At 38.7% G+C, this 18,655-nt stretch overlaps 1 protein-coding gene across 4 annotated transcripts in view; it reads right to left on the reverse strand.

The window, feature by feature from the left end:
* LOC139117414 (carbonic anhydrase-related protein-like) overlaps positions 1 to 16,856 on the reverse strand; it is a 43,693-nt gene extending 26,837 nt beyond the window's left edge. Inside the window, exons 1-4 of one of the 4 annotated variants that reach the window (XM_070680514.1) lie at positions 16,726 to 16,856; positions 15,434 to 15,505; positions 12,304 to 12,498; positions 1,562 to 1,624 (exon numbers count right to left, since the gene is read on the reverse strand). In XM_070680514.1, coding sequence (XP_070536615.1) covers positions 1,562 to 1,624; positions 12,304 to 12,498; positions 15,434 to 15,482 — 307 coding nt within the window. In that variant the 5' untranslated portion in view covers positions 15,483 to 15,505; positions 16,726 to 16,856. Of the gene's footprint in view, positions 1 to 1,561; positions 1,625 to 12,303; positions 12,499 to 15,137; positions 15,226 to 15,433; positions 15,824 to 16,725 lie in introns of those variants that run through there. The other 3 variants (XM_070680516.1, XM_070680513.1, XM_070680515.1) reach the window with 3 other exon arrangements.
* Positions 16,857 to 18,655: the final 1,799 nt, after the last annotated feature.

The following is an 18,655-nucleotide window of genomic DNA, read 5'->3' on the forward strand; positions in this document are numbered from 1 at the left end:
ATGTATTCGTTGCAGAATGACAAATACACGTAGCCATATAGGAATTGAAGTAGACTGTATCATGGGTGTGTGGCCTGAGAAGTATACTGCTATCATTTTTATAGTACTTGTAGTACATGATTATATATAGAACTTTCAATACAGGAAAATTGTCTGAAAATTTTGTTTGTCTTGTACCTGTATGCCTGCATTGCTGTAAAGGTAAATGGACAGGTCAGAGCAACAGACACCCATGGATTTCTTGTTGTGTATATTAGGTACGCTTATCTTTATTTCATAGAAAATTGCCAACAAAAATTTTTATTTGTAAATGCAGTCTTAGCTTACCGAGCCAGCCTTGTAGATACGAGTTGAGTTTCATAAACATGTATTGTTATTTTTAACAATTGAATTTTAATCAAGGTTTTTAATTTAGAGGACATTTTCAATTGCATTATTTCATGAACCAATGGTATCATCCAAATGATATAACAATTAAAGGTAATTTTCTCTGTGTTAGTCTGCATAAAAACCAGGCATGCATTGAATTATTACTATCAAAGTCCTTATTAGCCCTGCGTACGATGCTGAATGTTCCCGCGGCCTCCCACCACATCACTACATCCCATAACATGTGGTGGGAGGTCGTGTAACGCCGGGAACACACAAATCGTACGCAGGGCTAAGTCCTGATCTAATGCCCTATGTTCTTAATACTTAAGAATCACACCCCGCCTTGAATGTTGTAAAATACTATCGAATGAGCAAAAAAGCCAAATTGATCTATGTATTTTGTTCTCAATGTTGACAGCACTTTTGAAGACTGGAACAATGCATGGACTCAGCTCACACAAATGTATCACTAAGATTTAACCAGTCGCACCGGTGATGGCGATGTATAAGGATAATAAACTCGTAGAAGAATCACATGACATTTACATTCAGCGGAACTTCAATACCTGAAAGGTGCTGGAAAATTTGCAAATGCCTAGCGCAGTCGAAAGAAAGAGGGCGTCTTTCAAGTTGTCTGTCCCCCTCTAGCTGTTTTTCTTGGAAGCAGCCTCTTATGTTAGTTTGAGGTGAATGTTTTTATTTGTTGTGACAGTTATTTTGCAAATTTGTCAAAAATTCCAAAAGTGTGAAAATTTGTTTCACAATTATAAATTTGTAACAAATATGTATATTAGCTACTGAATCACAAATGCATGCTGGCTGCTGCCAAAGCATCAGCGGTCCTTTCTAGTTTACGCTTTGTAAATTTTTCTGTACCAATTTTGTTCTGAATAAAAGCAATCAAGAGCATTGGATCTGAGAATTGAATGAGAGTGATATCATGAAATAGAGAAATCGTTTCCAAAAATTTCGAAAATGGTCGGAAATGTTCTCCAAGTCCTTATGGACTATTTCTATGGTCCAAACCAGATAAAGTCATACTTTCACTGTAATATTTTTCTTGTAATTGTACCTTTATCTGGTTAAATAAACAATTCATTCAGAATCACTAAGTGACATACAAATTATAAATAAACACGATTGGAACTAATTTGGGATAATTGGATTGGATAATTAGATTCTTACTCACTTGACTTTGGACTTGGTTCAGCTCTTCCTTCGCATGAGAAGTTCAGTGGGTTCTCAAATCCAGCTATCATAAATGGAAATGAAAAAAACAATCATCAGTACGCAAAGACAAAACAGGCGCGATCTATGGCGTTTACTAAAATTGAGCTGAAGTTGGTGTGCCATTCTCACAGAGGAAGTCACAAAAATTCAAACTTTTGATGCCTCTTTGAATATTTTTAAGTTTGGTTCGATTTCCCTGGGGAAGATGAATCCTTTCGAGGGGGCTCCTTTTAATATTTCTATATATTGCAAATCAGGTTGTCGTCAAATGTATTTCAGGCCTGGACGTCACAGACATCTAGCCAACAATTACAATACACACCTCTTACAGTATGGATAAACTGACGGTATGACAAGTTCCAGTAAAAACACGCTTTAGGAAAAAGAATGGAAGACCGTAGTTAAAAAAATTACTGAAAGAAAAGGCTGAAGGAAGTCATTGACGGCATGATTGTGAATGTTGAATGTCGAAGAAGATGAAAATGATGGATGACCAGATCAGCAGACATTTCGCACTTGTGGATGTCGACCTTCACTGTATCTAAGAAGTGGTTGAGTGTTTGCTACTTAAAACTACAAGTTGTAAACGTACTTGCACGCTGAACAATTTAGTTTCGTATGCCTTCTGTACACATTGTGCTGTCTCTGTCTCTCTGTCTGTCTCTTTGTCTGTCTGTCTGTCTGTCTGTCTTTCTCACACAGACTCCTTACGAGTTTTAAAGGTACTACTTGATTTCACTGATAAGTGAAAACGAAAGACTAAACATCAGCACTTGGCGCTCGGATAAATGTAAAATTGACTCATTGTAATCATGATCAAGTCACTGAAATTTCTAAAAAGTCATTTAACACCACTGGTCTAGGATGTCTAGACATTTTTGTCTGGCAAGTCAATGATATCTCTATCAAAGTCTCTGGAATAGCCAAAGACAAAATCAAAAATACCATTGCAGTTTTTTAAAATGGGATATTAATATACTCAAAATTCTCGTATTTTAAAATCAGGTGGATACGGAGGTTCAACATTGATGGTACAAAGTAGTGGCTATCACACACAAGAGGTTTTGACTTCTACTGTCAGCGTTCTTAATTTCCATATGGAAAATTATTGACATGCAAAAAATCGTGAGGGCGTGGGTAGAAAGTCGGGTGGGTTACTCCAAATTACTGGACCGAAATAATCCCAGGAAATGGAAAGATTTTATGTCATGGAGAAGTGGGCTATTTAAGATACCGTGTAGAAGAACCCCCACCCCCACCCCCGAAATATACTGGGAGAATCAGTCTCAAGACATGAACGTCAAACTTAAGACATGAAGACAGTTCATACCACCTAAATAAAGAAGAACACTTGAAAAGACAATGGGTGTAATCTCGTATGACACTCTCAACAATTTTCGTATGGTAGAGGAATTATATTTCTTATTCTTTCTCTAAAATATGTCCAAAAACAAAGTATTCCTCATAACATGTCGCCAAACATTTGTCTATGTTGTGAAATACAGTGAATGTCATTGAATGCTGCATGGCTAGTAGGAAAGAAGTCTCCCTCATCTTTGAGTTAGGGTCTCCGCCCGACCAAACACCCGTGGCTAGTGAAGTTAGCCGATAACCGTATTGCGAATTTGTAAAAAACCTGTTTTTTTATATTTTACTGTTAGAGTTGAAAATGTCAAAATTGTACTCACAGTATAACTCGAATAAATCATTTCTAAGGAAAGGGTATAAAAATCATGTAAGGGAATCTTTTCTGTACCTGGTGCAATCCACTTAGAGGTGTATTACTTTACATAAACATTTCACTCGTAAGGTATTGTATGTTGTCCTGGTTAAACAATTTCGGAAAAGATAGAAAATGCCCACAGGCAAGACTATGCTATGAATTTATACATGGATACGTGTTCCTTATTTGCTAGCTTCACAAAATAATAAGTCACACCTGAACAATTAATAGATACGTTGCAGATAATGTCGTTTTATAAGTCATTTCAAGATTTCAACATTCATGATCTACAATAATCACATCAAACAATTTTAAATTTTAAACACTTTGAATATCTTCAGTCTGACAACGGGTAAAATGTGGGATGGAGGAATGGTGTATAATAACGTAAAAATGCCTCAAGTTTAACATCGCCATATTTGAGTTTTTGTTTTCTCTTTGAGTAAAGCGTCATTATAGCAGAAATTAACATTCTGTCTTTATTCATTATGGGAAGTGTGTTACCAACCAACAACTGTTGATATGTCTAGTCATTTGTGTTTCGAATATCAGCTAAATTGTTTTCATCTTTGTATCCCTACAATTATTGCTGTCTACACACTGTCGGTACAGCCATTGGGCCGACATGCATAGCATACACCGATCTTGCGCATATTAACTTATGTTGACTGTGCTTAAAACACTATACATTGCACAAATATTGCACGGTACTGGATCGTTTTGTGGACGAATTAGATCCAAAATACACTGCCCAGCGCAACGGATGTTGTGATTTTTAAAAAGCCAGACGAATGTCAATATAACACGTAAATGGCTTCAACTCCTACAGCTGGTGATTGGGCGAACACGTAAGTGTTACGTGTTTCCATGGTGATGATTCCTTTCAGATTATTTCTTGTGATAATGGAAGCTTTAGAAAAGCTGCTCCGCTACATCTCAGAATACCCACCAGTGAAAAAGGGTCAGATATTCCCAGTAGAATACAATTATCGTTCCCGACAAATACAGCCTATTCTTCAAAGGTAATCTCTGCGCAGTCGCACAACTCGTTTCGAGACATTCAAAACTAATACATTCCAACATCAATTCACACTGACTGTCGACATTTAGTTGTTTCAAGTCTGCCGAAAGCTTGGTTTTGTGAATTTTGCGATAAGTATCAAATTGAGAAGGCGGCGATAATGATATCTAAAAAAAGAAAGCGTACACGTCATCAATCATCGTAATAGACTTCTAAGATCCAGTGATGACGTACTCGCTTTTATAAATAGAACACTTAACCCGAGCACATTGGCAGGATTATGAACCATACACTAATACAACTCACTTGATATATGAGTTTCAATGTTGTGATTACACGCATCACAGACGCTAATGAAGCATTGAAACAACTGAAAGAAACCAAACACGTTGATTAGTGGGCGAAAGAATGAACCCTGGCATGACATCTCTACTCGCGTTGGTTTGGTACAAAATCTAATGGTCCGGGGGGAAAAGCTCGTGAAATTTCTAATATTGCAGTACACCTACACAGACAGCCTGAGTGGATACCCGGCAACACTTGACAATTCATTGACCATATGATCACGAGAGACTGACGTGACTCAAGTGACGTCTGGGATAATAATAGCTTGCCGATAACGTCTTGAGTTTATACTAATCTACTTATTTCTGAGTACACAGACCTAAGAATTTTATGAACTGTCTGTTGACAAACTCATCTCGGAGGAGAACACTTCATCTTCGCTGTGCAATAAATTGAATATGAGATCGATTTCCGTAAATTCATTTTGCTTTGTTGACTCTATTATTGCCCAAGGACTAGACTTCTCTCAACTTATTCCATTTATCTTCTGCTGGACAGATCCGAGCGGCAATTGATGAGAGTAATCCAGCGATTATTATCTTTGTCGCAACGTTATCAGCATTGCTGGTCTGCTTGCCTGGTGGTTTCAGAATATGGGACAGTTTCTCTGTATACGTCCTTTTTTATTATTTTTGTAGCTGTTTATTCCCTCCATAGAATCTCTCTCAAATTGTTGTGATTGTTGACTTCAAAATAATATGAAGCTTAGCGTGCGTGCGCGGCCAAGAGGCAGCACTTTACCTCCGTTGTATTGGAAACTGTACGCCTAGATACACCATGACAATTCAGGCAGCTGGGTCTAGGTCTACGAATACGAACCTCATTATTGGCAACAAAAATAAAATACAAGGATTCAAAATTTGCCAAGTTGATGTATTTTGTCAGCCTCAGGATTACAAATGATTTTTACGAAGGTTTCGTGTCATGCACAAATTTCGATTGCAGGAGAAATCCCGGCAACCATGTTGTTTGTATACATTAAAGAGGCACTCCCACTTGGTAACATTTTTAAAACACATTTTTTTAATGCCAACGGTCGATATTTGACGTGGCGACTCCGCGTGGATCGCGAGATATCGATAAAAAACATGTCATTTCCCGAGCGTATTTTTCACATCCCGAAGTTTTACGATCGTTTCTGGTTATGACTCGAAATCCCCCAAAAGTGTGTTGTTGTGCTGATTGACGATATTCTAAGGAGTCTTAAAACGTTCGAATGACGCAATTAATTTACCTCCTACTGCCATGACTTTATATACATCATTTATCAATGCCTTTACCTCTGGTAATTCTTTTTTAAAACTTCTCTGTAGCTTTTTGTCGTTTTCATTATTCTCAATCAGTTGTATTAAATTTTCAAACAATACCACATAGATGTCAGTTTTTACATGTAAAATATTAGTTGCCTCTGATGACTACATTTTGTCGTCTGCCACACAGTTACGCGTGGTTCGATACATAGCGGCCGCCGCGCGTGGTAAGCGCGCATACCATGCGGCGGCCACTATGCATACTATGTATCAACCGCACCTATCTGTGCTAGTCACCTATGCGAATTCTGGTGGAATCAGCAAACTTTGGGGTTTTTTTGCCGAGTCAGTAGGACTCGGCTTTCTCCCATGGGACATGACCGCTCACCGACGCGAGTGGTACTGCTGTGGCGTACAGCAGCGTCTGCGTAGACTGTACTGCATAGCTTAGTTGACAATGGCCCCAGTGCCGAACGTTCTATGTTCGGAAGTTGAATTCAGGTGGGCCACCTGAATTCAAACTTTAACTTTTTTGAGGAAATGTTTTTTATCGATATCTCGCGATCCGCGCACAGTCGCCATGTCAAATATCGACCGTTGGCATTATAAAAATGTGTTTTAAAAATGTTACCAAGTGGGAGTGCCTCTTTAACGAACACATCGAAGATCGAAGCAAAAAAAGTTCCGACGCACAAAAATTGATGACAAAGACGCGGCTTGTCATGACGTAGAACGACAAGGGATAAATTCTGTAATTTCTGTTAAGAGATGACAAACTTGGTCTGTACATGTGATCTTTAAATTCCTCATCACGTACACAGGGAACCACACTTTTGTTCCATAAAAACTCAATGATAACGTTTACTGCAGATTATGTTGCTGAACGCAGCGCCATATTTTCACTGAACATGCACAGAAAATCAATATTTCTGTCAAAATTTTCAAGCCCCAAAGCGCTCACATTTTGATATGCATACGTAGTGTAGTGATAACATTATAATGGATTTGTTTTAAGTTTGAAACAGCAGCAGCAGCATCATCATCATCATCAACAACAACAGCAACAACAACAACAACAACAACAACAACAACAACAACAACAATAATAATAATAATAATAATAATAATAATAATAATTATAATAATAATAATAATAATAATAATAATAATAATAAGAAGAAGAAGAAGAAGAAGAAGAAGAAGAGTAATCGCTATTGGGCCTAATCATCGGTAGCTGCAGGAAGAAAAATAAAAAATTATGAAAGACGGTGTCCTCGCATTTTTCTTTTGATAGATGGATTAATGATTGGCGATACAAAAATATCCTTATCATTTGATATTTCACTCACGGAGTCTTCAGATCTATTATTAAGAAAGGTCACTCGGATTTGCGCAAGGCACAATACTTGTGGGAGCCAAGGTTATCATACTTCAAAACTACATATAAGTATATTGACCTCGAGTGACAAGGAAATGACATCCTACACAAATCTAACGTCCCGCCCTCAATCGTTGGATGTATTTTACACACCTGGTGCGAAGACTCAAAACATAGGCCGATACAGTGAGCGGCGCTCGAACTGACAAAGCATAGAAAACGCCTCAACACTAAATTTCAAAAGCATCCTTAAGTTAGTAGACTTCAATTTTTAATCAGGTTAGCATCATAAACCACAATAGAATATCAATAATACATCAATTATCAGGAGAATGTCGTATTTTCAACTGTGGTATTCCATTATCTTCTATTGGCTCTTATCAGCTCTAATGATGGTCGGTGGCATTGTAGTCAAACTAATATTTTATTCAGTGGGTTCATTGAAGTGAAACTAGCTGGAGTGCTTATTTGGTTAATATGTTCTCCAATTTTATCAAAATGATGGCCAATTTAAGTAGTAAAGAGCTACGTTGTGTATACATACTGAGGACGAATTCGGAGAAAAAAATACGATCGGGTGTGACTGTTGCATATCATATTCTCATGAGGTCGGTTATATTATCGTTATTAGGCACTAATTCCCGCTATTAACATCTGCCGTGCCAATTTTAACAGAATTTTAACTGACGGAAGCCACATCTGTAACCAAAATTGCTTCCCTTATTGATTCTTTCTTATTAGACACTGTGTTACAAAGATGGGGAATGTTCGCTCACGGGCTACATTTTGCTCGATCATAATTACATATCCAGTTTCTCCTGTTCCAATCCATCTGTGCAATTCTTCAGCCGTCATGCTTTAGGCATATACAAAATGAAATATTGCCGTCGGTGTATTTGAAAACTGTTAAAATTTAATTGGCTACGTCAAAATGAGGTGATATTGACGACCGCAAGCCCGCATTGCTAGGGAATATTCAAGTCAACGTCCGTGAATATGTTTCAAGTATTAAAACATGTTGAGTTATTCTGTTGCACCTCGCGGTGGCTAAGAACAGACATTTGCAAGCCGAAATGTTTTGTCCAGTTATTGGCAATCGCGGCTGTAGAGCCTGTGAATGTAATATTGCAAGCGTAAGCTTACAATGTGTAGTTTTTTAATTGGAAAGGAAATCGATGACCGTGACTCCAGGTCAGCACAATAGGCTGATTGCCTTTCTCACGTGACACCAACCTAATGGGTTGCAGAAATTATGTAAGTACATTGATATCAAGGGGGAAAACTCTGCATTGGATTTTCAAGATTGACCCGACTAACACAATTGATTCTTTAAAAATTGGAAGAATTATATTTTACGATCATAACCAGTATTTTAGAATGTATTCTTGTTGCTATGGCATGATACGGCCTTGATCTTTCTCTAGTAATATCAAATTGTTGATAGTAACGAGCAAAGTTTAAGTACACGTCTATTTAGTATTTTAGTACGTCAAGAGAAATTGGCCACGCTGCTAAAACGTGTCATGAACTCGTGCAGCACCTATTCATGGTAGGGCGGTTGAGGTATATTATCGCTGTACTGTACACACATATTTGCTGGTCCCCAGAGCAGTTTTACCGTACTAAGTACTGCAGGATACTGGAGATGGCGTCTTCGATTCCAGTATCTGTTCCGCCTAAAAACCAAGATTCAAAGCATATTTTACGTTCCCACTCTTTATCTGTGTTTCAAGATTCTGACCTCAGAAGTAATGCAAAAAAATGACGTCCAAAAGCAAGGATGTAGAGAAATTACATTGTACAAATGCGAATGAATTGCTCGTTACTGAAGTCACAAATTGAATTTTAGATTTATGATTTTATCGTGAAAAACTTTCTAGGAGCGATTCATATATTTATATATTTTCCTGTGGCAATGAATATTATTACATATTCTGTAGAGTTAGTTGAAGGACTGACATTCAGTTACATTCACATATTCGAGACTTACCCCAATATAGCATTCACCTTGAGATAAACTAATGATGAATACACGGGAGGTGTATTTAGAGTGACAAAAAATATTTTTTATATCTCTGAATTCCAGTCGTGTAATGTCGATAAAACAATAGCCAGGTGTTTCCATCTGGTTGAAGTTATCACATCACCGTTGTTTCTGACAGGAACGCCGTCTACAATTACCTACGGATGCACATTTTGACCGAAAAACACCCATACCATTACCGCACACGTTACTTTGTGAACGTAGACGGGTATATTTTACCCTATTACTGTTTACTTTTCTCTTGAATAATCCGCTATAAAAATTGGCTCATAAATGGAACGGATTATTTTTTCTTCCTGACAAGCCTTGTTCGGAGATTACGATACTTGTCTAAACGACTACTGCATTACAATTATTTCCTTATGGAATTAAATTCTCACAGTCCTTCATCATTGTATAGATGAACGCTTCATTAATTATATAATAATCACAAAATATGTCACTTATTCAAATCTTTCCTCCTGTGCTATCAATTTAAACCAAGTCCTTAACTGCCATCCGTGTGAATCGCACACGTATCTGGAATGCCTCCATTTGTAGATGATATACGACAGAGAGACAGTCGATTAAAAATTAAATTATCTAAAATTCTTTCAACTCCCCCGCATTTAGCCTTATCAGAATTACAATTAAAACAAATTATGATTTTCAAAATTGTGTCAAAGTAGCTTTTAGGATTTTCACCCACGATACATCAGTATTTGGCAGACGCTCTTTCAGTAACACACAGATAACAGCTGTGTATTTAAAATTTAAAAACCTATCATGAGAAGACATCCTTTGGACAAGTTTATTGGAATTGCACTCCTGACGTGACGCTTTCTATTTAGTGATTTTTTGGAACTTTCAAAGGGAAAGAGTGCAAAATGCATCTCTAATGGCGCAATTCTGTTTTAGCAGCCAAGTTCAGCGATGTCATCGACAGACCTTGTGATTTCGAGTCGAGTCGGAGATTGTCATGATACTATTGACCTTTGACCCGAGTGATCTGTCGTCAACGTAGATAATGTGTATACCGCCAGTCATGTCTACTTGTTCTCATATCAGACATCGCTCCAGGAACGATATTCAGTCATCAATCAATAATGGCTAATCGAGTTTCATCTTACTGTATTATTTGATGCGATATGTTTCTTGAATTGCCTTCTCACATTAGGGAGACGTCATTATTTACAGCCTGGGGGTCGGAGGAACTGCACTAGAAACTTCGAAATTATGGAACTCGCTCGGCTACGGATTCATATCGCAATATATATGATCATCTCGGAGTTGTAACATGATCAATCTTTGCTAAATATCTAAATTATTTTATCATGAATATTACATCCTGTATGAAATCAATATTTATCAAATATATATGATCGACATATCATTAAGATTTGGCTCCGTTCCCGCACCACCATATGTACGGTTTCGTTATTTTATGTCCCTAGGTACAAACATAACCTAGATTTCAGAAACCGTCTACTGTATTTCCACATGGCAGAGGTATACGTATTCTATAGTGCATAGGTATTAATTTTAATACAGTTGTTTGAGCAATTTTTGATGAAGAAATACTCCAAACGGGTCTGTATTTATCTCGCATCGGTTGTCGTGTTTCTGTCAAGATCTACTGGACCCTAACCTGACGAATGCCGACATCACATTCTGATAAGGTCACATTTGCAAAGCTGTCGTAAAAAGAAAATGTGATGACATCCAGGGAGACTGGTCAAGCCGACAAGACACATGCAGAGATACTCGTTATCGTAGCAAATATAGCGCTATCAACGGCACCGGCAAGGTCAGTGTGGGCACAGTGGAAATTGCGTGGCGACTGACAATGGCAACGGAGATAATTTACCAACGCGTCAAGGATGGTTTAGAAAAAAAGACAACATCAGAGACAGTTGTACTTGAAATACATCGAGAAGCAGATGAGTGGTCGCACCTGCCCGGATATTGGAGGGCACTTTGTACACTGGAACCACAACAGGTTGTCATGGAAACAGGCCTAGGCCAAGATATATTCTCCTCTCCAGGCGTGAAATAGGAAAGGCAAATTATCAGCTCCTGAAGCCTACATCAAGTCAGAGCATGCTTCTTATGGCAGTGTCCGCAAAATAAGTGATTATAGTTATAATCTCCCTGAATAAGTGAAATGAGATGTCAATGGGAGAGTACACAAATTTATGACTGATATGGTTATATGGCCCTCATATCTTAAAACACCAGTTATACGATTTTTGTCTGTTATATCAACTACAATTTCTCGTTCTACTCCCCAAAATCTGTTGAAATACGCAGTAGCCAGCCTGTCAACTCGAAATATACATGTATAAGCTACATTTTTATATTAACAAGATTGGAACTAATTTGGGAGAATCGGATCTTTAATTTTTTTTCAAATTTATCAAAAGTGTTGGGTGCCCAATAGCTGAATGTTGCAATATCACAAATTACTCACGAAAACAAGTGCATTACTTAAAGAGAAAAGCAGATGAGCTTATATTTGCAGATAAAACAGATATTAGTTCACTATCCAATTATCCCAAATTAGTTCCAATCGTGTAAATTGTCGAAAAGTGAATTCTGGTCCGGACTAGAATTTCAATCGCAAACAATAAAAGAGCCATTTACACATACAGATGCTGTATTGAAAAGTTAAATAGTGCGTTTTTCAACGTGGTTTGGGAGTAGAACGAGAACTTGCAGTAGACATATAAAGCAAGAATTGTTCCCAAAATTGCTGAAAAATGACAAACAAGTTACAAATGCTTGCCCTTCAAATATTACCCGTCCGGGCCCATCATAATTTGAATTCATAGAGATTGAAATGTTACTCTCAAAATGTGTCGATGTATTCCCTCACTTTGATTTTTTCGCACCACTGAACGTCAACGATCTGATCAATCTCGTTCAGGCAAATTATGTATTTCTAAAATCTCAATAATCTACCTGTCTTGTGTTTAAAGATGATTTGCACGGCGTGTCCGTTGTTGATGACGTCACACTCACGGCACACGATGTAGTTGGTGACCAGCGGGGGGTGGTTCAAGCTATCGTCGAAGGCAGCCTCTCGCGAGTTGATGTTTATCGGTGATTGGCAATCTCCGTTTGCGTCTGGGAACATGATACCCCATTCAGATGCACCTAGACAAAATAAAACGAACAGAGAGAAAGGCATCTTTACGGAAAAACGCTAATGCTACACAGAGAACGGATAAGATTAATTGTAAATATTCCATTCCTAATAAATACTGATATAAGATAAGTTCATCGATAAATCTTTTAAAACATCGTTGAGAGCGGCCTATGTATAAAATGGCAGCCCCTTAGACTACCTTATCCTCAAATATGTTGAAGTTTTCCCCTAGTGATTTTCCATGTCATGTCATATTCCTAAAATCATCAGTGACCTAAAACCATGTTGATAATTCATGGTGTAAGGTACAGTATACTGAGATTTGCTGTTTCCAAAGTTGTCATCTTAAAAGCATACCTATCTGTTGAGTTCCAGCAATTTATATTTCTGCTTTCTTTAATCTATTATGTACGTACACTGGATGAAAGATGTGTTTGTAGATCACTATTTTGCCATCGTTCTAGATTTTGAATAATAACTGGCTTTTCATGAAATACTACATTGACACAAGTAAGGCGTAAGACAGCGACATCGTCCCTTGAACAGCGTGTATGCACTCACACGCACCACAAGTGTCCTCCGGCGGACCTGAGAGAGTTTTAGATTGACTGGAAATTGATTGATTTGAAGCTGTAACGAACTGGTTGCTTGGTGATATACAGTAGCACCGGAAGGTAAAACGTTATTTTAATTAATGGATGAATGAATGAGTGGATGAATGGATGGATGGATGAATGAATGAATGAATAAATGGATTAATGAATGAATGAATTAATGAATGAATGAAATGCAGATTACGCAAGCATTGCTAGCGAACTTAACGTACACGATACTTTGGATCTTCAACCGACAAACTGATTGTGATGTTGTATCATTTTAGTCAGCTTGACTAATTTAAATCTTTGTTCTTCTGTTATCGGGATTTGAAGCTTTCCAAGAAATTTATGTTTCTTTAGAAAAAATCCTTTCCCAATTTCTGAATATCGTTGGCAAAATTTACCTCGCGGCCCCTTTATCTCTCAACGGCTAGAGGGGACGTATACTTTCTATGATGGAATACTAGTAAATGTGAGATTTCGTAATTCACACGCAAGTATTGAATTCCCTGGCAACGTGACATAGTTTACGTTGTCGCAAGATCAGTATAAATATATAAATGTTCTCAATGCACCCAGAGACAGTAGAGAAACGTTTCTCTACTGTCTATGATGCAACATTGTTTATATCACGACAACTCATTTCATAGTTACTTTCAAAAAGAGCACATCAGCATTTTTATGCTTGCATCCATCACTACTTTGTGAGTCACTTTCTCAGGTACGCAATGTATCACTTGTCAAGGCGACTTGATAAGAATACTGTCAAATGACCCCTGTCTGAAGAAGCCAACATCAAGGCACACCCGAAGGGCTTCTGGCATTGTTGTAGAAAGCTAATCACACAGCTCTCGACACTTCCTTCGAAACCATGTCTGTCACGACGTGAAGCTCTCTTTTCAGTTCATACATCATCATAATCTCTTGCTAGCATCGTTGTTATGGTAACATGTAAGCTATACCATCGTTGAATATTTATTTGTGCAACTACTCAAGACTACCGATATTTTGCTCCTAATGTGCGCTGAGGGGCAACATTTGTCAACATGTTTATTGACGTACATGTAATTTTCCTTTATTCACCATGAGCTGAGTTCGTACCGCTAGTGTCATTCGGTAGTGTCAATGTTAGCATCGTATTTGATATCATATCAGGATTATGTTAAGTATAATTGGCGACAGTTTTAATTTACCTCTGAGATGAAGACACATTTTATGTATTACGTAATCTATTTACCTTGCACACGAAGGAAGTCTTAGATGACTGCACCAAGCGCCACCGTAAATGCTCAGTCGCAAAGTGCCCCTGATACCTAAATCGTCATCATCTGAGAAACTACAAACGGATGATCTTCACACTCATCAAGACTTACCGACGTCTAGGTGTACCGTGTGTCAAAGCTATTGCAATATTAATGAGTCTGGCGGCTTTGTCATTTCCACGCCACAGGAAGATGTAGTGGTCGTAGGTTCGTTACACTATTGGTCACGAATCTTTCCCTAGCTTCGATGCATTTGATCCAGATGAGTTTTGAGTTTGGTCAAAGTGAGAATATTTATTCCAGTTTCGCTCACGCACTTATTGAAATATAAAGTGGTAAGCTGTGGTATCACATAATAAAGTACTCTCCTAAATGCTCAAGTACATTATAGCATTCACTGGGTTAACACAGCTAGCCTGCATTTATATATGATAAAGTCTCCTGACAAGCGAATTTATGTAGAACTTTCAATTTGATTTGACAACTTGATGTTGAAGGATTCCGATAATCAATGAATTGTGATAAAAATCGCCGTGCTCTGTAACGGGAATGATAGTAGGTGATACCGTACCTTCATAAAGCACACGCAAATCATAAAAACAGTTACGTGGGGTCTCTTTATGATGTAAAATTACACCGGTTGTCAGTCTCCTGTTGATGTCGTTTTTTCCCCATCCGCTTACCGACAAACATCGTGTCTTGACTATTTGAAATAAGCGCATTTATTGCACACCGTGGGCGATAACAGATCGACTTACCCATGTGCTACACCGTTAAGGCCACGCTTACCTGTTCACCAGCCGGACAATTTAGCCTGTTCCAGAATCGCGATCGAGGAAACGGGACAGGAGGATGTCATGTTTGTGCACAAATAGAATACTATACTAATAATAGAACCGATAACACCGAGTGATAGCCGTATTACCATGGAAACGCCTCTTTCCAATTATATTTTCTCGCATGCACACAATAGATAGCCGTTCTTTAAGGAGTAAGGTATTTCAACATAGAAATAATGAGAGTCAAAAGTAAAGATATATCTCGCTAGGCAGATCGTAGATCGTGCAATTTTGCATGGTACGTACCGTCATCGCTGTAACCCCAAGCTGGACTTGAATCGGGGGAGTCCACCATCTTCGAGGAAACCTCAAATTCAGCTGTGATGAATGCAAAAGACAGCGTTATCACCGAAGCAGTTGCGACACTTCTGATCGGGCTTTCATTAGATCACAATTGCTGTCTCCATGGTAATTGTCCTTACACGCTTTCATGTGAAAGAAATCAGTTGTGAAGGATTGTGGGTATTCTCGTCGGCAAAAGGACGGAGACGGGGGCTGGCTCGGCGATGAATGAAAGCGTCGTTCGAAGAATGAATTACACTGAGGTGGACAAATGCATCTCGATTAACTGTGCACGTACAGAGATGCTTTGTGAAATTCCCATGTCGGTTTTCTTTGTTGGATTTCACACAATACAACAGTTGTAATTGCGCATGTGTGGAATTGTGCGTTAGTGCAATTAGACTTTGAACCATCAGCTGACGATATTCGAACCGCGTTAATAGATTTAGCATGGCTGGCTTGAGACTGCAGCGCTGTGAACTCATCCGTTTCATCCCTAGAACTCCCATTCGCAGAAATTAATCACATCTTACACAGTACGGATGTTGGCGATAAAAATAAGACGACGGGCATACAAATGAACGTTTGCCGATTAATTTGTACATGCAGCTGAAGGGTTTCATTTGAAATACGAATAGGTATAGGAAATTACGTCCATAAAATATATCCCTTTCCTGTCAAATAAAAATTAACGGATTTTGTAGCTAAATTCCCTATTTTGATATGATACCGGGTACAGAATACTGCGAATATTTAGTCAGATTTCACGCCACAGCAACCGCCCGCATGAAGAAAAAACAAATATGCTGATGACACTGTCTCTTCGTTTCCTCGGCATTACTCGGCCCGATAATACAGGTAACTGGCCTTTTAACGTCACCTGAAAAAAGATCCGCTTATTGAAAATGTGTTCACTGAACGACGTATCCATTTACCTCAGTCAACAGAGAGAGATAAGCGCTACAACACACGACGTCACAATGAGAAACTACCATGGTAACAACACCTTTCATCGTTATGTGATCCCGCATCTCCATATCTGGTTTGAGCTGTATTGAAATAATCCCTCGAAGGACATCGATTTTCTAATAAATGTGTCGCTCTGAAAGTACTCGTTGCAGACTAACTATCCATACCTCGACGACGACGTTTCGGAAACAGACAAAAACATGCTATACTCCTTTCAGAGTATGTTTTAACATAAGTTTCTGACAACAGCAATGCAGTTATATAGAATGATTCTTTTCAAATCTTACCTCAATATTTGATGGAAATTGGCTTCGGCAGAAGGAAAACAGACATATTTAATACCTGGAGATTCATCTCATCGAATCATTCGGAGTATCATCAAACGTGGGCCTCCATTAGCGCCCTCTGTCGTTCTCCGTGCACAGACAGTTCATTGCAATGTTTGATGGGCTCGTTGGCAATATTAAGCTAACTCCATATACACTTCCGTAATTTTAACACAGTAGGAATTCGGAACTTGTATAAAATTATACAAAAGAAAGTCTGGTCCCTCATGTCTTCACACGAAAGTGAAACGGCCCAAGGAAACAAGCCACATCACAGGTAAACTTAACACGATTAGGCCTAAAATAACCCTATGATTAGCGGACTCGAACAAATGGTAAATGGAAATCCTGTTGTTTGGTTGGTTGTCCAAAGAAACTGGAGATAATATTTCAGTAGTCTAATCACAAGCCCTCGGCACACGGACCATGGTCTGACAGTACAGGGCCGAAGCCTGAACAAACTGCCAAGGGGGCACAACCTAGCTATGCTTTGGGTAAGTAATTACATATTGACAGTGTGGAATTTTTTTTGGGGGGGGGGGGGGGTAGCGGGCAGCTTCCCCCAACCCCCGGCCCAGGCTACGGCCCTCTGGTAGCATCCCAGTCGACGCTCTCCGAAATCTATACCACAACATTTCGACAGATTGTCAATATTCTCAGGAGAACTCAGTCATCTAAAGACGACACATCCTATCGCGTGATCGTATGCTGGCTTTGCTGTGACCGGCGGTTTGATTGTCACAACAGCTCGTTCTCTAACGTGCACTAATGTGCCTTCAAGCGACGGCGTAGTCTATCGAGGCCCACATACTGGCATTGTTTTCAGTCAAACAATGCAGCGACTCCCGTGGTTGAGAGTGGCTAGTACACTTGGCCACTTTATGGAAGGTGTACAGAACCATAATGGGTAGCTAACGAGGGATTGATAAAGGTTTAGAATGGCGTTAAATAGGTAGACCTCTGAGACCTCACCGGTCGGCTGGCCATCGTCAACTTGAAGTTGACATCTTCAAAAGTAAGCAAGTACAACTTCAAGTGTTACAGACTTAAAAGCCGATGAAAAAGAATTCACGGACCAAGAATGAGTCAGGTAAGTAAGGGGTAACCCATTATAATATCATTGATTCTTCCACGTCTGTCCGGTGAATCTTACGGTCCAGCTCGAAGGATATAGGCTTCATAGTGTTCCTTAGAGATTTAATTGATATCTGCAGATGTAGAAGTGACCACAGAAGTAATCTCCGTAAACATATAATTTAAAATTGTTCAAGTGTGTAGCAAATCGTGATTGATGATGATTAGGGAAGGGCAGGGGTCATCAGGGCAATGATCATGAAAGAGAATAATTTACAGAAATGACTTGACTGAGCATTTTGTGAATACCTGGCCAATTTGTTCGCTGTCTGACTAAAACTGAACATGCCGTTGAAATCAGACATTGTCTGAAAAAGACACTCGATGAATTCCTGCCTGTACCGTATTTCAAACTTCAAAAGTCACTGCAATTATTACCACGGATACTTTCTTCTCCGATAGAGATATGCAACTCAGAGTGAAGGTGGAGTCGACAGCTAAACTCGAGACAAGCTCATCTGGAGAAAGTTTATTCATTGGAATGTTATTCAAAAGTACAATTTCCGTTCCAAGCCGTCCAATTGAAGATTTTGTTTCTTGATGGTTCTACGATAAATTTTATAACGATCGCTTATCACAAGTGCATAGGGATGAATGCATTTCATTTAGTTTGATAAAGACAAATGCCTTATTGACCGTTTATTTTCGACTACCCCAAGATGACAGACTTGTAGCAAAAATTGCTGAAGCTCGTAACATAACCATTTCAAAATACGACATTGTGATCGAGAGATATCGCATACTTCAACTTCTACGT

The sequence above is a fragment of the Ptychodera flava genome, chromosome 18 (genome assembly GCF_041260155.1).
Source record: "Ptychodera flava strain L36383 chromosome 18, AS_Pfla_20210202, whole genome shotgun sequence".
NCBI lineage: Eukaryota > Metazoa > Hemichordata > Enteropneusta > Ptychoderidae > Ptychodera > Ptychodera flava.